This window comes from Camelina sativa, chromosome 16 (genome assembly GCF_030686135.1).
Source record: "Camelina sativa cultivar CO46 ecotype springtype chromosome 16, ASM3068613v1".
Lineage (NCBI taxonomy): Eukaryota > Viridiplantae > Streptophyta > Magnoliopsida > Brassicales > Brassicaceae > Camelina > Camelina sativa.
The window spans coordinates 27,707,094-27,727,208 of record NC_141895.1 but is presented as its reverse complement, the minus strand read 5'-3'; the positions used below and the strand labels follow the sequence as shown (position 1 = coordinate 27,727,208).

General features: G+C 38.9%; 3 protein-coding genes and 1 non-coding gene across 6 annotated transcripts; 2 read left to right on the top strand and 2 right to left on the bottom strand.

Moving 5' to 3' along the window:
• Positions 1 to 4,210: 4,210 nt before the first annotated feature.
• Positions 4,211 to 4,284, bottom strand: TRNAV-AAC (transfer RNA valine (anticodon AAC)). Its single transcript has one exon. It is a non-coding gene; the product is annotated as a tRNA-Val (tRNA).
• A 2,007-nt stretch (positions 4,285 to 6,291) lies between these two features.
• On the top strand, positions 6,292 to 8,118 carry LOC104754028 (organic cation/carnitine transporter 2). Its single transcript, XM_010476189.2, has one exon. It carries the CDS (start codon positions 6,379 to 6,381, stop codon positions 8,044 to 8,046), a length of 1,668 nt encoding a protein of 555 aa, XP_010474491.2. The 5' UTR covers positions 6,292 to 6,378; the 3' UTR covers positions 8,047 to 8,118.
• Positions 8,119 to 9,053: 935 nt separating this feature from the next.
• EMB1135 (RING/FYVE/PHD zinc finger superfamily protein) lies at positions 9,054 to 18,101 on the top strand. Of its 3 annotated transcripts, XR_015584100.1 has the most exons (33): positions 9,069 to 9,899; positions 10,142 to 10,207; positions 10,295 to 10,468; positions 10,553 to 10,683; positions 10,877 to 10,953; positions 11,484 to 11,665; positions 11,827 to 11,904; positions 12,104 to 12,236; positions 12,488 to 12,548; positions 12,626 to 12,707; positions 12,986 to 13,114; positions 13,197 to 13,340; positions 13,442 to 13,541; positions 13,630 to 13,761; positions 13,956 to 14,027; positions 14,110 to 14,180; positions 14,259 to 14,431; positions 14,522 to 14,615; positions 14,864 to 14,961; positions 15,055 to 15,190; positions 15,359 to 15,465; positions 15,585 to 15,684; positions 15,791 to 15,887; positions 15,973 to 16,093; positions 16,189 to 16,300; positions 16,409 to 16,532; positions 16,603 to 16,680; positions 16,765 to 16,883; positions 17,013 to 17,066; positions 17,149 to 17,251; positions 17,428 to 17,556; positions 17,637 to 17,748; positions 17,847 to 18,101. XR_015584100.1 is itself a non-coding variant. In XM_087490847.1 (32 exons), exons 1-32 carry the CDS (start codon positions 9,339 to 9,341, stop codon positions 17,876 to 17,878), a joined length of 3,906 nt encoding a protein of 1,301 aa, XP_087346973.1. In that variant the 5' UTR covers positions 9,069 to 9,338; the 3' UTR covers positions 17,879 to 18,101. The 3 variants fall into 3 exon arrangements, 1 of the variants encoding a protein (XP_087346973.1); XR_015584099.1 differs by lacking the exon at positions 13,956 to 14,027 and having other exon boundaries at positions 9,054 to 9,899; XM_087490847.1 differs by lacking the exon at positions 13,956 to 14,027 and having other exon boundaries at positions 15,585 to 15,681; positions 15,792 to 15,887.
• Positions 18,102 to 18,173: 72 nt separating this feature from the next.
• LOC104752369 (metacaspase-4) lies at positions 18,174 to 20,075 on the bottom strand. Its single transcript, XM_010474487.3, has 2 exons — positions 19,518 to 20,075; positions 18,174 to 19,273 (listed from the first exon to the last, which is right to left on the bottom strand). Exons 1-2 carry the CDS (start codon positions 19,861 to 19,863, stop codon positions 18,369 to 18,371), a joined length of 1,251 nt encoding a protein of 416 aa, XP_010472789.1. The 5' UTR covers positions 19,864 to 20,075; the 3' UTR covers positions 18,174 to 18,368.
• Between the last annotated feature and the right edge of the window lie 40 nt (positions 20,076 to 20,115).

Genomic DNA, 20,115 nt, shown 5'->3' with positions numbered 1-20,115 from the left:
ATCATGAGAATGACGACTTGCTAGAGACTTCCGATTGCCATTGATGATTGATTTTCGTTTTATTTTGGTTTAATTTCAATGCTTTTATGCTTTATTTTCCTTTATTGTATTGGATGATTATTTAAATTTAAATGCAATGGTTTTATTTTATAATTGTCTTATTAAAATACAAAATTATGTCCTATTTATAGAAATGGCCAAGGACATGAGTGAACTAGTAGTGGACAGTGGATCCAACCACACTATACTAAGAGACAAAAGATATTTCATAAATCTTATAATGAAAAGTGCAAATGTTAGTACAATTGCGGGTATAGCTAATTTGATTGAAGGCTACGATCAGGCTCACGTTTTGTTGCCTAACGGCACACACATTGAACTAAGTGATGCCTTGTACTCACCCAGCTCTAAGAGAAACTTATTGAGCTTTAAAGATATAAGACTAAATGGTTATCATGTTGAAACCAAGGGTGAAGGAACTAAAGAATTCCTATACATTACAGAAAATGTAAATGGCCAAAAGAAGGTCCTAGAGACTATACCTGCACTAGCCACTGGTTTATACCATGCTAAGATAAACATGATAGAAACTAACTTGGCAAAGCACAAAATGTTCACTGAACAATTCACTCTATGGCATGACCGGTTAGGCCACCCGGGTTCGAACATGATGCGTAAAGTACTCTATGGCATGACCGGTTAGGCCACCCGGGTTCGAACATGATGCGTAAAGTGATTAAGAGTTCAAATGGGCACAATCTTAAAGAGAAAAAGGTTTTCCCTAAAAATCTCACTTGTGTAGCATGTGCACAAGGGAAACTAATCACAAGACCGTCACCAGTAAAAGTCACAAAAGAGATTTTACATTTTCTGGAAAGGATACAAGGTGATATATGTGGACCAATACACCCACCATGTGGGTCGTTTAGATATTTCATGGTTATGATCGATGCATCAACCAGATGGTATCACGTTTGCTTGTTATCCACAAGGAACCTAGCATTTGCTAGGCTGTTGGCTCAAATCATACGATTAAGAGCACACTTTCCAGACTTTCCACTTAAGACTATACGTCTAGATAATGCTAGTGAATTTACATCCCAAGCGTTTAATGATTACTGTATGTCCATGGGGGTGAGTGTGGAACATCATGTGGCACATGTCCATACACAAAACGGATTAGCTGAATCCTTCATTAAACGTATACAATTGATAGCTCGACCATTGTTAATGAGATCGAAGCTTCCTGTGTCGGCTTGGGGACACGCGGTCTTACATGCAGCAGAACTCATACGCATCAGGCCATCTAGTGAACACATATATTCACCATCCCAACTATTATCGGGTCTTGAGCCAGACTTATCCCATCTCAAAACATTTGGTTGTGCCGTTTATACACCCGTTGCTCCACCACAGAGAACTAAGATGGGACCTCAAAGGAGGATGGGAATATATGTTGGATATGAGTCTCCCACCATTATAAAGTATCTTGAGCCATTGACAGGAGATCTATTTAAGGCCAGATACGCGGACTGTCAATTCGTTGAGTTTGAATTCCCTATGTTAGGTGGTGAGACCAGCAAGCTGGTCAAGGAATTGACATGAAATCAAACATCCTTAAATTGGCAAGATCCTCGAACTCTAGCATGTGATGCAGAGGTTCAAAAGATTATACATTTACAACAGCTAGCTAATCAATTGCCAGATTCCTTTGCTAACCCAAAGAGAGTAACAAAATCGTACATACCAGTTTGCAATGCACCAATACGTATTGATGTTCAGAAGGAACACAATAAACAAGTTGCTACAGAGTCTAAACCACGTTTGAAACGAGGTAGACCGTTAGGTTCCAAAGATAAAAATCCTCGAAAGTCTAAAGGTGCAAAACAGACCGAGGTTCAGGGAATTACAGAAAAACCAGACATGGCCGCGGAAATAATTAATGTACCAGGTGAAGTTCAGGACGCTGAACCTCAAGAACCTGAAAGAATTGATAACAATGAGATATCAATCAATTACATAATGTCTGGAATACAATGGAACCGGAAAAATGTCGACATTGATAAAATATTTATATACAAGGTAGCACTTGAGATAAATGAGGATCTAGAACCCACATCTATATTAGAGTGCACTCAAAATAAAGATTGGCTTAAATGGAAAGAAGCCATTGATGTGGAGTTAAACTCTTTAAAGAAGAGAAGTGTGTTTGGTCCGATCTTAAGGACAACACCTACCATTAAACCAGTTGGACACAAGTGGGTCTTTGTAAGGAAGAGAAATGAGAAAAATGAGATAGTGAGATATAAAGCACGGCTTGTAGCACAAGGATTCTCTCAAAGACCCGGCATAGATTATGAGGAGACATACTCTCCTGTGATGGATGCAACGACTTTTAGATATCTAATAAGTCTGGCCATAAGAGAAAATTTGGATTTACGGTTAATGGATGTTGTAACCGCCTATTTATATGGTCCACTGGATAATGAGATTTATATGAGATTACCAGAGGGTATAGAACATAAAGGTAAAAGTGGTTCTCGAGACCAGTACTGCATAAGGCTAGACAAATCGCTTTATGGACTGAAACAAAGTGGTCGAGTGTGGTATAACAGACTAAGTGATTATTTAGCTAAGAAAGACTATAAGAATGACCCAATCAGTCCATGTATATTCATAAAGAAGTTTGCAAACAAAGGATTTGTGATAATAGCAGTCTACGTGGATGATTTAAACATCCTCGGTACCTCTGGGGAAATCGCCCAAACTGTAGAATACCTCAAGAAAGAATTTGAGATGAAAGACCTAGGCAAGACAAAATTCTGTTTGGGATTGCAGCTTGAGTACAGAAATAATGGGATCCTTGTGCATCAAAAGGCATACACAGAAAAAGTACTCAAGAGATTTAATATGGAGCAAGCTCACCCATTGACTAGCCCAATGGTTGTTAGAAGCTTAGACTTGGATAAAGATCCATTTGCTCCTAAGAAGGCCAATGAAGAAGTTCTTGGTCCTGAAGTGCCTTACCTCAGTGCTATAGGAGCGTTAATGTTCCTGGCTAGCCACACTAGGCCGGACATATGCTTTGCTGTGAACCTCCTAGCAAGATATAGTTCTTGTCCGACTATACGGTACTGGAATGGTATTAAACACGTCCTGCGGTACCTGCGAGGGACGGTAGATTTTGGTTTATTTTATACTAACCATAACAAAGAAAGTTTAGTTGGTTTGCTGATGCAGGTTATCTATCCGATCCACACAATGGTAAGTCACAAACAGGTTATGTGTTTACACACGGTGGTACGGCGATCTCTTGGCGTTCAATGAAGCAAACTCTTGTGGCCACATCGTCAAATCACGCGGAGATCCTAGCCATCCATGAAGCCAGCCGTGAGTGTGTTTGGTTGCGGTCCATGACTCGGCATATTCGGACGGATAGCGGCTTAGAAGACAGCAAGGAAGCAACCGTAATCTACGAGGACAATACGACCTGCATCGCACAGCTCAAGGAAGGATACATCAAGGGAGATCGGACGAAGCACATACTGCCAAAGTTCTTCTTCACACATGAACTACAAAAGGCCGGAGAAGTTCAAGTGGTGCAAGTACAGTCATGCGACAACCCAGCCGATCTCTTCACCAAAGCATTGCCGACAACAACGTTCAAGAAGCTCACGCACAAGATTGGAATGCGGAGGCTTAAGGACTTGGAGTGATGTTTGGATCAGGGGGAGCAATGTGTGCTGTACTCTTTTTCCTTCACCAAGGTTTTGTCCCATTGGGTTTTCCTGGTAAGGTTTTAATGAGACAGCATCCCCTAAGCACATTGCATCGATCCCATCCAGCATAGGCACGGTCATCTCGTCTAAGGGGAGTGTTGTAAAACACTTAGTGGACTCTATAGACCGGCCCGTTCACAGTCCATTAGGACATGGCCTTACGGCCCATGTACGGTCCATACCATGTGTCATGGCCTTTAGACCCATTAGTCTATTAGCTTATGTCCTATGTCGGTTTGGGCTTTGGCCTTTGTATTCCACTATATATGTAACCTCTATTCGACATTCATTAATAAGAACAAGAGATTTCATCCTTCAACTCTCTAGATTCACAACAAGTAACTGTTTTTGCTAACTTTTTTTTTTTTTTTTCGTAACTTAATTCTTCTTTTTTTTTAATATATCTGTGCTAATAAAAAAAAACCTGAGAATGGCTTCGCCCGGGTTCGAACCGGAGACCTTCAGTGTGTTAGACTGACGTGATAACCAACTACACCACGAAACCCTTTTGCCAAAGTCTTCTCGTAACTTATTTTATTACTATTGTTCTTTTTGTGTACTACTACTTAATTGAGAATTTGAGATCAGTAGTTAACTAAACAGTGCGTTTGCGATCGTATTAACAGAATCGATTTTTCTTGTTTGCTTGTCGATATCGTCGAGAGTCTTCGCCTCGATCCAAGTGTGATTATTTGATTTATTTATGTGACTTGGCCTCACTTGTCACTGCCATGGCCACGTTACGATCGTGGTTATACTTTTATCATATTGGATGGGTTTTTGTCACCAAAAATAAAAGAGATAAAGGGAATACGAATATTATTTTGTCTGGCTACGAGACATCGATCAAACGGGTTAGTCAGACAGAAGATTTGCTTTAATTTGAGTGAAGTAGAACTCTTGTTTTTTTTTTAGTTATAATACTATAGAACAACAAATAAATGTAGAAAGAAAAATATAGTCAACGCCTGTTTATGTATAGTCAATATTCCAAAGGTCTAGAAATTTACCCAAAACTATATGTTATGAACTTATGATACTCTTGAGAATTTAAACGCTACAATGGATTATATAATATGGTAAAACATTTCGTGGATGCTGTTGATGAACAAAAAAACAAATCCTGGATATACCCCCAAAAGAGATACCAGCATACGGTCATGTATAGCAAGGGCTGATATAAATATAAAAGTGAATTAGATATTTGAGATAATAGGAAAAAACATATATTTTTTAAACTTAATTTGAAAACTAATACGTTTACTATTCATAGTTGGCAAAGTAGTACATTGACTATTGTTTGCGACTGTTTATAAGACTCTGTAGCTCTCAAAAACATTTGATATTTACATAACTTGCCACTACTCCTTTTTTCTCCTATTTTCTTGATTTTTCAAATAATTGTTAATATAATTTTTTTTGAAAACTTCTTAGATACCAAAAATATCTATATTTTGTTCTTCACAATTTGATATGAATTTTGTTTAATATTTTTTAAAAATATTATATTATTCTTACATTATTTTTAAGTGTACAGATATCAGTACACCTTATTTAAGTGTACAGTTGTCTGTACACATTATTAAATATACGGATTAAACAAATTACATATGTACAATTGATAAATGTACAAATTAAACAAATTACATATGTACACTTGATAATGTGTACAGACATTTGTACTCTTAAATATTAAACAACCATTGTACAGATTACATCTGTACACTTGATAAGGTGTACGGATACAAAATTTGTAAAAAATATTTAACATTAACAAATAAATTCATCAAACAAAATGCATATCAAATAATAGAGAAAAAGACATAGATTTTTTTTCTATCTGGAATTTGGTTTTAAAAAAAATTATTGACTAATATTTTAGGTTTTAGATGGAAGGGGAAAACAAAAAAGAAGGAAAAAAAACTGAGCGAAAAAAAAAATCTCGTTTTCTCTCCCCAGCCGGGTTTAATAAGTAATTTTCACCAAAACACTATGTTCTATCTTATTCTCTATTTCTATAGTCTTCCATCTCACACTCACCCTTCTTTGTAAATAGTACATGTACTAGTTTTATAATTATGTTTTGAAAATATACTAAAAATCTAACAAACTCTAGATATTTTCATTCTGCCTAAAAAAGAAGAAGATATTGTCATTCCTATATATATAGACCAAAAGATTCATAGTAACGTTGGCATGATTATCCACAAGATAATAATGTCATCGTCATCACTCTCTAAATCGCCACATATATTAAAAAATAAAAATAAAATTTGGTGATGAATGTACAAATTTACATAGGTAACGTAACGTATGCAAAGCGAAATTACTACATGCATGTCTGTTTTTGCCAAAATTTGTCTAGTTATAAGTTAGTACGCATTAAAATTAATTTAGCACAGAAATCTTAGTATTTTTTTTACATGAGTTTATATTTCCATTATGTCCATATTGAGTCAAGAACTTAACGGCTAGACATGAAACACTTTTTAATATACACTGTATACAATTTACACCACATTTTATTGCCATGTGGAAAAGTCAAAACACTTCGTGATTTCCTATTATAAAAAGGAGGACGGAAGACTCGCCGTCTCAAATGCTACCGCAAGACAACAAACAACAACAACAAAAAAGAAAAAAAAAAATAGAGGAAGAAAACTGTCGTACGTGCAACATGGCTGAAACAACTCAGCGGCTACTGAATGATTCGAACTCGCCACCACCGAGATCTCTCGACGACACCATCGAGCGATACATAGGAAGCTTTGGGTGGGCTCAGTTTCTTCAAGCGGCTTTAGTCTCATTCTCCGGCGTCTTTGACGCGCAACAAACTTTCATCTCTGTCTTCACAGACTCGGAACCCACGTGGCACTGCACCGACTCGAACTCGATCTGCCACGAAGCCATCTCCAACATCTGTATCCTCCCCAAAACCGCATGGTCTTGGGATTTCTCTCCTCACGTCTCTGTCATATCCGAATGGAATCTCCAATGCGCCGGCTCGTTCGTCAAAGGCTTACCGGAGAGTTCTTTCTTCGTCGGATGTTTAATCGGAGGTTTGGTTCTCTCAACACTTGCTGATTCTTCCTTGGGTCGTAAAAACATGCTCTTTCTGTCGTGTCTCGTGATGGCGATATCAACGATGCTAACGGTTTTCTCACCCAACATTTGGGTTTACGCTGTTCTACGATTCGTTAACGGGTTTGGTCGAGCGACGATAGGTACGTGTGCGCTTGTGCTTTCGACTGAATTGGTTGGGAAGAAATGGCGAGGACGAGTCGGAGTCATGAGCTTTTTCGGATTCATGCTTGGTTTCTTGTCTCTTCCCCTGATGGCTTACATAAACAGAGGAAGCTCGTGGAGGATTCTCTACATATGGACGTCGATTCCGACAATAATCTACTGCGTTCTTGTTCGGTTTTTGGTCTGTGAGTCTCCAAGGTGGCTCTTCGTTAGAGGTCGTAGAGAAGAAGCTATTTCGATTCTCAAAAGGGTTGCTTCGATTCCGTCGTCTACTGATGTAAACATTGGTGGTGCAATATCCATGAGCTTTTCGAGCTTACCATTCGAAGAGGAGGAGCAGAAGCCTAGTAATGTTAACATCTTCACGACCATGAAGGCGTTGGTGGAGAAGAGATGGGCGCTTAAGAGATTATCCGCGGTAATGGCCATTGCGTTCGGTATTGGTTTGGTCTATTACGGGATGCCTTTAGCGTTATCGAATCTCGATTTCAACATCTATTTAAGTGCCGCGTTTAATGCGTTGATGGATTTACCGGCGAACCTCATCACGCTTTTCCTCGTCGATAAACTCAGCAGGAGAAACGCGCTTATCGGATTTACGGCGTTAGGAGGGATCTCTAGCGTTCTCATATTTGCGTTACAGAATATGAGAATCCGGAACCACGGGGCGTTACAATTGGCACTAGAGCTAATTTCCTACTTTAGCGCTTGTTCGGCTTTTAACATGGAGATGATCTACACAATCGAGTTGTTTCCGACATGTGTGAGAAACTCAGCAATTGCAATGGCTAGGCAGGCGTTGGTGCTTGGAGGGGTTTTCAGCCCTATCATGGTAGCGGCTGGTCGGAAAAACGGGGTTTGGTCGTTTGGATTGTTCGGTCTTGCTATAGGTTTGATGGGGTTGTTTGCGGTGGGATTGCCAGAGACTAGAGGGAGTGATCTATGCGACACTATGGATGAGGAAGAGTGCAAAGATCAGCGGAGCAAAAACGATATCACCGATAGGGTGATTGTTGCATGATATGATATGTAAACTTATTATATTAATGTAAAATCAAATATTAATCACGTGATTATCATTTTGTTTATCTAACTTTAAGCTCAATGACACTACACCAATACGTAGGACAGTCTTTATTTTTTAGTTGTTCAACAATTTCTTTACCAAAGGATCAAATCTCATTCTACAGCATAAAATTGCTAACTGTATAGAAGTAATTAATTTGTATAGAGAATTTGTGTCATCCTATATATACGCAAAATCCTCATTCCAATCATAAGGTACTAGTATCATTTATTGGGGTTGGTGGTTATAGTAAATGAGAAGAACGAACCATACAATGCCTGGACACTTGTTGGTAGGTAACGCATTCATTGGGTTCGGTATAAATAAGTGGCATCAATCTTATAAATGAAGAGGCAATAACCTTTTGTAAAATTAGTGCTTAAGACTCTTAATAAGACCGTTCCTAAATGTTTTGACGCAAATCGTTTTGTAAACTTTTGCAAAACCAAGTACCTATTAGTTAAAGAGATGGTTTTGTACAAGTTTGTTAATCATTTTAAGTATTGCTTATATCACATCATCTAGCCAAAGAATTAATATATAGAGTAAACTATTCATAACTCAACTATTTTGTTCTGTCATTGTTTATTTGTTTTAGATTCATAAGCCAATATAGTATACAAGTTATGCCTTATGTTTTGCATATACAACAGTATTAAGTTATTAACCCTCTCATATGTAATTCAAATTTTGATGTAAAACAAATTAGTAAACTAACGAATTGAAGAAAAGAAAAAAGTCATGAATATGTCCATGGAATTTAGAAGCAGCGCTTTGTAGTGTTGTGCTTGGCCCAACTCAGAAGTAGTCTCGTAAGTTAGAAACCCAAAACGTATATAAAATATGGTCATATTGATAAGATTATAAGCCCAAACGATGAGCTGGCAAGTCACGTGGTCCATCAACCGCATCACTTCCCATTACCCAACCGGGTTACGGAGGTGGTTTTGTTTCTTCCGACTGTACAGTTCCCCTTTGGTAAATTAGATGATCCAAAAAAAAAAAACAATAGAAAAAAGGAAAATAAAAGGGAGAAAATCTGAAACAATAAAAAAAAAAAAAAACGAGAAGGGAAAAAAAAAAGGAGTCGAAGAAGAAGAAGAAACCTTTCGCGCTCTGACGAAATTCATTACTTACAGTGAATTTGATACTTTCTTCTTCTTCATCTCTCAATCATCTCTCCCCTCTTCTCCTCAACGCCCACAAGATCCCTTCACGAATCTCTCCAAGATCAATCGCCGCGGGTCATGACGCAGTCGCCTGTTCAACCGCCTCCGCCGCTTCCCGCTCCGCCGCATTCCGCCGCCGCCGGTGGTGTATTAAGAGGCGATGTTCAGGTTCGGTGCGCTGGCTGTCGCGTGATTCTTAGGGTGAAGACCGGCGTTGTTGAGTTCTCTTGTCCCACTTGTCAACTTCCCCAAATGTTGCCGCCGGAGCTTCTTTCTAGGGCACGGCCGCAGTTTCCGCAGTCTCAACAACCACCTCCACCGCCTCAACCGCAGCCGATTCAGACGCTTCCGCCTCAGATTCAACAGCAGCTTAAGCCTCCTCTCAATTTACCTAGGCCTCCCGTTCCTGCACATGGAATCGATCCGACCAAGATGCAATTGCCTTGCGCTAACTGTCAGGCTATCCTCAATGTGCCACATGGACTCACTCGCTTCTCTTGTCCGCAGTGCCATGTCGAGCTCGCTGTTGATGTCTCCAAGCTTAATCGTTCTTTAACTGCTCCTCATTCTCATCCTAACCCTCCTACTCCTGCTGCCCCGCCCGTTCCTCCTCCGCCTCCTCCCGAAGAAGTCAATGAGGTTTTTTTCCTACCAATTTTGATCGTTATATATGTTAGACATAGGTTTTGAATTATGCTGTGTTGTTGGTTGTTTTACGTATGAGTTAATCAGTAATGTTTCAGTTCTATCTTCTGGTGGTAGAATTGTGGATCTGACACTCTCTGGCTATGGTTTTTGGGTATATTTTGACACTCTAGTGTTGGATTCATAACTAACTTTACATGTCAAACTTCCTTCTTCATCCGTTGGCCCAAAACTAGGAAGCTATTGAAGTGGAGAGAGAAGAAGATGAAGGTGGAACGGCAGGAGAAACGTTTATGGATTATGTGAGTGACTCATCTTGATCACTCGTTTTGGTTATCTTTTCGCCATTAAAATGTTTTTTGATGACACTAATTAGTTTCTTTGTGAAGCGTCCCCCAAAACTTTCAATCGGACCTCCTCATCCTGATCCAATTGTGGAGACATCATCTCTATCTGCAGTGCAACCCCCAGAGCCCACTTACGATCTCAAAATCAAGGAAGAGCTCGAAAGGTCAAAGGCTTTATCGTGCTTGCAGATTGAGACATTAGTTTACGCTTGTCAGGTTGCTTTTAAATGCCATAAAGTTTGTTAATGGCCTCAAACGTGTCTTGTACTTGTATGACAATGGTGGTTTTTTTTATTATAGAGGCATCTCCAGCACCTTGCTGATGGTACCAGAGCAGGCTTTTTTGTTGGAGATGGTGCTGGTGTGGGGAAAGGGCGAACAATTGCCGGGTTGATTTGGGAAAATTGGAAACATGGAAGGAGGAAAGCTTTGTAAGTCTTGTAGGAAGATACTTCTGCGCCAATTGTATCCTTAATAAAATGTTGATAAATCAATTCAATCTGCTTATGATTATACTACATTTGCATAATTGTGTCTACAATGTCCCTTTTTTTGGTCCCTTAGATAACTTGAAGTAGGATGAGATGACTTCTAATTGTATTTGCTCCTCTATGATTTACATAGGTGGATTTCTATTGGCTCAGACTTGAAGTATGATGCAAGAAGGGACTTGGATGATGTGGGTGCCACATCCGTTGGAGGTATTATCTTGTTTTGGCTGTAAATTAAGTTTGTAATTCGCTTATTTTCTTGGGTCACAAGTTCTTCGTATGGTTTACATATCAAGTTTTTTTTGGCTCATGGTTGAATAGAAATTTTTTGAAAGTGGATGGTATAGAGTAGACTAGACCAGAAGAAAATTCTGATTTTGCTGAATGTATAAATTGACTCATGCTGTAATATTAAGATATGGAGTATAGATGTATTTATAGAGAACTTATATACTTTACTGTCATGCCTAGAGAATGTTATGGATAGTTGATGTTTGTGCAGTTCATGAATTTCAGTTAAATTAAAGTTGGACTGTAACTTTAGAGTAGTCCAATTGGATTTGTGATTCTCAGTCTCGTTAGCCTCTTATAGGGTTGAGCCTGGAAACTTTATAGAATATTAAGACATGGATAAACACGGAACCATGTCGACGGATAAGTTGACAAGTGAATAAATGTCCAGTCTGGTGATCATTTCTGTGTTTTGTCTGCAACTAAATGACGATATATTTTACGTGCAGTGAATCCTTTGAACAAGCTACCTTATTCGAAGCTTGACTCAAAAAATGTTGGTGTTAAAGAAGGAGTGGTATTCTTGACATACAATAGCCTCATTGCTTCCTCTGAGAAGGGCCGTTCTCGTTTACAGCAGCTTGTTCAATGGTGTGGACCAGAATTTGATGGTCTCTTGATCTTTGATGAGGTAGCAATTCCATGAATAATGTATATTAAATTCCATGAACAATTTGAGCATGACCTGTCGTGTAGATTGCTTGATCACTGGTTCTATCAATTTTGAGCCAAGCTCTATCATTATAACATTATCGTTATGCAGCTACTAATTTTTATCATTTTCTTTCGTAGTGCCATAAAGCGAAAAATTTGGTACCTGAAGCTGGGAGTCAGCCGACACGCATCGGGCAGGCAGTTGTTGACATTCAGGTCTGCTACTTAAAACTGAATGCCTGACTTCACTTTCTCATCAATGTTGCGTTCAATATTGCTCTTGGCTATGAAGAGTGAGAGATTAGATATATCGATTTGTCTTTTGAAGTGTACTTCTTCTCAGTTGCAGATAATATAGTTTAGCTGTGGTTAGTCTCTTTTAGTTGACTCTAAATTATGAATTTTGGAAATGCAGGATAAGATCCCCCAAGCACGTGTTCTTTATTGCTCTGCTACTGGTGCATCAGAACCACGAAACATGGGTTATATGGTCAGGCTTGGTCTTTGGGGAGCTGGAACAAGTTTCAGTGATTTCAACAAATTTTTAGGTTTGTTTTCTTTTCTATCCACTGTTGAATATATTGTTGTGGCATTTGAATTAGTACGTTCTATTTCTCTTTATGTAAATTATTTAAGTGTCAAGTTTTAATTTCTGTCTAGAGCATATACAAAATATTCCATTAAATGAGTTTGATAAATTTGACCGCATTCACTGAATTCTAATAGTTACTTTGCTTCTTTTACTCTGCTTTATGCACTGCATAACTTGGGATGGAACTTTAACAGAACCCTTGTGCAGGTGCCCTTGATAAAGGTGGGACAGGAGCGTTGGAATTGGTTGCAATGGACATGAAAGCGAGGTTTTACAAGCCTGTGTCATACTTCTAAGCCATTCGTATTGCTCATAATTTATTCTAACATCCCTTCTATGTAATAGGGGGATGTATGTATGCCGAACCCTGAGCTACAAAGGGGCTGAGTTTGAGATTGTTGAAGCTCGTTTAGAAGAAGGAATGGAGGTAAATTTTTCTTCTATTTACTATTATATTGCTTGAAAGTTTCTCAGATCTATATTGATCATTTAGCTCTACTATCAAGTAAATGCCATATAGCTTGAACCAAGCTCTTACATAAATTTCAGCAGGCTTTATTGTGATAATGAATTTCCAATGGTGCTTTGGTACTTTTTGGCAAGCAAGTTCATTATGTCGAGTGTTCCCCTGTTTGTAGTTTAGTGATTCCTGTCGAAAAATTAAAAAGCAGGGCTTTTTGCTGTATTACTTGCTTTCTTCTGTAGGCAATGTACAATAAGTCTGCAGAATTTTGGGCGGAGCTACGGATAGAGTTGTTGTCAGCAAGTGCTTTTCTCCCTAACGAGAAACCAAATTCTAGTCAGTTGTGGAGATTATACTGGTCAAGCCACCAGGTATAACCTTATCAGAGACAATAGTTAGACGGTGTTACTACTGTTGTTGGTTAATCGATCTATTTCCTGGATGTTACTGCAGCGTTTCTTTAGACACTTATGTATGTCAGCTAAAGTCCCTGTAACTGTGAGATTAGCGAAGAAAGCCTTGTCGGCAAATAAGTGTGTTGTTATTGGCCTTCAGAGTACCGGAGAGGCTCGAACCGAAGAGGCTGTAACTAAATATGTGTGTTTCTCCTCATACTACTTTTCAAGTATCCTTTTATGATTCCTTCTAAGCAATATCTGCATGATTGATAGTCTTTGCCCCTTTTTATCTTGCCATAGGGTCTTGAGCTTGATGATTTTGTCTCGGGACCTCGAGAGCTCTTGTTGAAATTTGTGGAAGAGAATTATCCATTGCCGGAGCAGCCTGAACCTCTGTCAGGTAACTTAATTCTCTCTGTAAGAACTTTTGCTTTTACTGGTGGCTTGTTATATCCTGTTCATAGTATGCTTCTTTTGAACTTTTACAGAGGATGATAGTGTTAAAGAACTTCAGAGAAAGAGACATTCAGCTTCACCTGGTGTTTCAATTAGAGGAAGAGTAAGAAAGATGGCAAAGTGGAAACCAGATAGTGATGATGAAAGTGATTTGGAGTCTGAAGGTGGGTTTCCTAGTGAAAAATGTCTTCTGGTACCTACTTGAACAGACACAATCTTGATGCTTAGGCTGTAGTGACAAAAGTATAAGATGGGAAGTTTTGAATTTAGTTCTTTAAGCACTGCAAAACGTATCTCTTAAGCTGGAAATATACCTAGCAGCTAATAAGCTTATTAACTTTTCCCTTATGTGTTACAGTAGATCTCCGTAATTGGAAAGTGCTTTGGTAACGCAATTATCCTCAGATCTCCTAGTTGCTGTATTTGCATCGTACTGGCTATTTCTTTAATAAATCGAATCTTATATCCTCAACGTGCGTACATTCTCCTAATTAGTAGTGTTTTTAATGCAGCTGACTCTGCTGACGATTCTAATGATTCTGATGATGAGTTCCAGATATGTCAGATATGCAGTGGAGAAGATGTACGTTGCTTTAACTTGGATAGCTTGATTTCTGTTAAGGTTACGGGATTCTAATAACTTATTTTGTAATGAAACTAGGAAAGGAAGAAGTTGCTCCATTGTTCCGAATGTGACAAGCTTTTTCATCCGGACTGTGTGGTTCCTCCAGTTACAGACTTGCCATCTGAAGCGTGGATATGCTATTCTTGCAAGGAAAAGACAGAGGAGTACATTCAAGCAAGACGTCTCTACATTGCGGAATTGCAGAAAAGGTCTATACACTGGATTAGCAACATGTGTCTCGTATAGAGCAAAGTATTAGATTCTTTTTGAGAATGGTTATCCATGTTGTTTCTTCTTAGGTATGAAGCAGCGTTGGAACGAAAATTAAAGATCATAGAGATTATCCGTGCCCTGAATCTTCCAAACAATCCTTTAGATGACATTGTCGATCAGGTAACCATCATCACATCAATGCATGTCTGTTATTTCTAATGTATGAAGCAGCTCATGGTTATACATGAGTCTCCTCTCTTCTTATGGTATAACGCTAGCCGTATCTATGAATCATTTATTTAAGTTTTGGCTTTTAGGGGTGCGTTGATTGTAGTATGATTCCAAGGCTTAATTTTTTTTTGGTTAAATTAACTTCGGAAACTTCATAATGTGCCTAAACTGCTGCTGCTGTTTATGTCTAATGCAAGCTTGGAGGCCCTGACAAAGTTGCAGAAATAACAGGCAGGCGAGGTATGCTTGTAAGAGCATCTAATGGGAAAGGCGTTACGTATCAAGCAAGAAACACGTAAGCTTTAAAACTCTCTGTCCAATTCTTGTAGTACTTTATTTTACTCAGCACTAGCAATTTACTTTTCATCCTTGTGTTTCTTGGCTCTAGAAAGGATATCACAATGGAAATGGTCAACATGAACGAGAAACAACTATTTATGGATGGTAAAAAGTTTGTTGCCATTATTTCTGAAGCTGGTTCAGCTGGTGTTTCGTTACAAGCAGATAGAAGGGCAATAAATCAGGTGTGTCGAGTTTATTAATTCTCTTACTAAATAAGATTTTGTCTTTCTGCGTATTTGTATTGTTCTGTAGATCTAAGTACATTGTCAAAGATGGCCTTAAAGGACTTGACGTTTCAGCTTTTGGTGTATTAGTTTATTTGAATTCTTCTTTTTTGCATTTGTCTGCAGAAAAGAAGGGTTCACTTGACTTTAGAGCTTCCCTGGAGTGCTGATCGTGCAATTCAACAATTTGGAAGAACTCACCGGTCGAATCAGACATCGGCTCCTGAATATAGGTTGAATGACAGTGTTTGTGTGTTTGATTTTCTATCTGTCAAATTGCAAAAGTTCTTACCTTTTCAATTTGAAAAGTATGTTGTTGAAGTTGATAAATTCTTTATTTTGGCCCTGTTAGGTTACTCTTCACAAATCTCGGTGGGGAACGCCGCTTTGCCTCTATAGTTGCAAAGAGACTAGAAACTCTTGGTGCTTTAACACAGGGAGACCGCAGGAAAGTCATGCTCCTCTCTAAACTATTTCTTAGTTGCTGGTCTTTTGGCTTGTTATAGCTTTAAACCTTGCCAAGTGTTTTGTCTCAAAGTATGGTGTGGTGTATTGCAGGGCTGGACCCTCCGGGCCTTCTTTGAGTGCCTACAATTATGATAGCAACTTTGGTAAAAAGTCCTTGATGGTGATGTATAGAGGAATAATGGAGCAGGTCTTCCTCATTAATTTTGCTTCTTTAATATTTAGGAACTGTGATAATGGATAATGCGTTAAATTTATTATGGCTTAATTATCAGGAGAAACTACCTGTTGTTCCTCCTGGATGCTCGGTTGATGAACCCGAAACAATTAAAGAGTTTTTGACCAAAGCAAGGGCTGCCCTTGTTGCGGTTGGAATTGTTAGGGACAGTGTTCTAGGTAAGCTTTTCTAGTAAGTTCACTTTTTTCGTGCTGAATTCTAATTCTATTTCTAGTAATCTCGTTTTTACTTTACTTCATCAATGATGATACAGCCAATGGGAAAGATGTTGGAAAGTTTTCAGGACGCATTATTGATTCTGACATGCATGATGTTGGACGATTTCTGAATCGTCTCTTGGGATTGCCACCTGATATCCAGAATAGGTATTATTATGAGTCAAATGAAAATTTACGCTTTGCACTATTTAACTTACCTTCCCTTTTACAAAGCATCTTCCGTTCCGTTTAACGCTTTCTGCTTGTACTGTGCAGGTTGTTTGAATTGTTTACTAGTATATTAGACGTTCTTGTACATAATGCTCGGATCGAAGGAAGTTTTGATTCAGGAATTGTGGATATGAAAGCTAATAGTGTTGAGCTGCTGAGCACTCCAAAGGTTGATAATTTCTCTTGCTTGATTAGTGATTCTTAGTGTATCTGTGCTACTAATATGTTGAATTTTTCAGACCGTCCATGTTGATCAAATGTCTGGTGCCTCAACTATGCTCTTTACTTTTACTCTGGATCGTGGTGTTACATGGGAGGTACTTCAATATCTTTCACTCTTGTTAATAATTAGTTGTATTTGACTACAATAAATCAAAAGCTTGATTTGATCTGTGTCCCAGTCTGCAAGTTCAATGCTAGAGGGGAAGAGAAGGGACGGACTTGGTTCTGCTAATGATGGCTTTTATGAATCTAAAAGGGAATGGTTAGGAAAACGACACTTCATATTAGCATTTGAGAGGTAAATCATCATCCTCGCTAATCTTTGGATATTTACTTGTCCAAATGTGAACCCTTCATAACATACAAATATTAAAATATCAAGAAAAGTATCAAAATCTCATTGCTGGGGTTTATCTTGGATTTCTAGTGCGGCTTCCGGGTTGTTTAAGATTGTTCGTCCTGCTGTAGGAGAGTCAATCAGGTATGTTCACCGTTGGCAGAACCTTCACATTTCATATATCTGACTTAGAAACTGGTCTTAACTGTTGTTTTATTCTTTCCAGGGAGATGTCTCTTTCAGAGTTGAAAACTAAATACCGAAAACTCTCATCTCTGGAGAAGGCTCGGACTGGTTGGGAAGACGAGTACGAAGTTTCTTCTAAACAGGTAAGCTTCCTCAGTCCAAAAGAAAGTTCAGAGTACATCGAACCGAAGCAGAAAAGATTAGCACAGAATCATCCTGGCGTGTCAAAGTTTAAGCGTCATGGCACTAAATGAGTACTAAATGAGTCATTTTCATTGATAAAGTGTTGTGCACTAAATGAGTTTCTATCTGAGTACAGTGTATGCATGGACCCAAGTGTAAGCTGGGCGAGTATTGCACAGTTGGGCGAAGAGTACAGGAAGTAAACGTTGTGGGTGGCCTCATTCTTCCCATCTGGGGAACCATAGAGAAAGCTCTCTCGAAACAAGTAAAATAACCTTCTCAAAAATTCTGAGACTCTTTCACTGTTGGCATTGAAACTTAAAACTGTATTCGGATCTTTTGCAGTCCCGTCATAGCCACAAGAGAGTTCGAGTTATACGCATAGAGACTACGACGGACAATCAGCGGATAGTTGGCCTCTCTATACCTAATGCAGCTGTTGAAACTGTATTACAAGGTATTGCAATCTTTTTTTATGGTTAAATCCGACAAGAAATAGAGTATTGATTATTTTGACGATTGTTGCTTCATGTCGTTTTGTTTTGTATTTTGCAGATTTAGCATGGGTTCAAGAGATTGATGATTAAGACTGAAACCATTTTTATAAGAACAGATACCCCCCCCCCCCCCCCCCCCCCCCCCCTCAATTCTCCCCAACCAAGTTCGCATGCCTATTTGTATTTTCTTTATTTAAAAGAAAGAGAGGAAAAAGATACTGACTTTCATTTTTGTGTATATTCACATGACAAATTTGGAAGAAGATACATAGATGTAATATTATTATGAATTAACAAGATTCATTCCTATGTTTTCGTTTTTCTTAAAGGTGTGCAGAAATCAGAATACACAGAATATCAACAAGAAAAGAATAACAACAAAATAAATTCAGAAACCATAATTCAGTAAAACAAGAATAAACTTTTCAGTGTTTCACAAAACACAACACAAATAACTTATAAATTACACAAATGCCCTCAAATAGTATAAAGAACCAGGCTTATTTCCCGACCAGAAGAATCATCAAGCAACGGTCGTTGTAAAAAAAAGCGTCAATAATAAAATAAAACCTCTGATTTTTTAACAGATAAAGGGAGCATTTGCATAGCCATCATGACAATACAAACCTGGCTGCTGAGTAAAACCTTGCTTCTTCAGTGACTTCCTTGCCCTTGTAACCATTTCTCTGTTTGATATCTCACCGTCTGTCTCCTCCAAAATCTTCTGTATGGCATTGCTCATCGCTCCATAAGCCTCAGTTGGTTTCCCCGCTGGAGTGGCATCCGCAGAGGTCTGATCAGTTTGACAACCGCTGATCAGTATGCCGCTGTCTGGAAGCGGAACCGAACCTCTGGAACCACCGGCATAAACCTCTTCTTTACTCCCAACATGAGTCTGCATCGCGGGTTTCACATAGTCTTCATCGTTAAGCTTCCCCTCAAGAAAACCTGAAGCCAACTTCCCAAGCATACCCATAAGCCCACCTTCTTCTCCATTTCCTGATTGAAGCTTACCCAAGATCACTTTCATGAACTTCTTCACTTTCGGGCTCGAGTCATCACCAAACGCATCAAAAAGACTTGGCCTGATTTTCCCAACTTCGATATTATCATTTCCTGTTTGCTGCTTGAGGATATCGATCAAAGTCTGCAGAGGAAGAGATTTGTCTTTGGCATGAATCCTTTCTCCATCCTCTAGCTCAATCTCCTTAGTCTCGATTTCTTCAGACTCGTCTTCATGCTTCTTGCTCCCTCCAATGTGAAACCCTCGAGACTCAATGGCGCCTTCAACTTTGCTGCGCAAGAATTTCCTGAACCCAAATTTCGAAGAAGACTCTTCTTCCTCCTCCTCGTCCTCTTTCTTAGTGCTCTCTCCAATCTGCTCCTTGGCTTCATCGATTAAGCCACCACTGTGACAAGAATCTGAAACTATTGTCAATCTGCAACCTTGAGGAACTTGGTCAACAAGATCCCTGAAATCATCATCTGCAAACAGGAAAACTATTATATCAGATACCATGTTCCTAAAACACAAACCTATGTATATTCTCATTCCATATTCTCTAACTTTAGTTTTGATCAATCTCCAAAACAAGATCTAACACTTGTACACAAAATGTTAACTTTTCTACCAAAAAAGCTTCGTTCTTTATCATCGGATCGGAGATCAGAACATCAAACTACAGATCAATCAGAAAGAACAATTTAGATTTAAAAAAAAAAAACTGACCAGTAATGAGATTCATATCGCAAGGAACAATACACTCGTCGTAGCCAGTGTCATCGTCTTCACCAGTCTCAGCGGGCAACCTCGTACCGTGTCCACTGTAATGAACGACAAGAACGTCGCCAGAATCAGCAGATCCGACGAGATCCTTAAGAGCACGGCGGATGTTTTTGCCAGTGGGCTGTGTATAAGATTCATCGGTGTCGATGAGGACGGTGATGTCCTCCTCGGAGAAGCCGTACCGTTCGACGAGGCATTTGTACATACGACGAACATCGTTGACGCATCCCCGTAACTCCGCCTTGGTTCCTGGGTAATTGATTCCGATAAGCACCGCCTTTTTCGCCATTGACAAAGATCTGATGAATTTAAAAAAAAAAAAAAAAACTCTGAATCTGATCGGTTTATGTTTCTGTCAGCGATTTGAAGAAGAAGAAGAGCTTCTTATTCCGACAAAAAGTAAAAGTGATCGCTCGTTCGTATAATAATTTTATTTTGGGCTTAAAGGTTATTTCTTTATTCATTGATTTGATGTAGTAGTTGGAATGTAGGATCTGACGTGGCATTGATTTTGTCACGTTATTTTTTACACGACTAGACG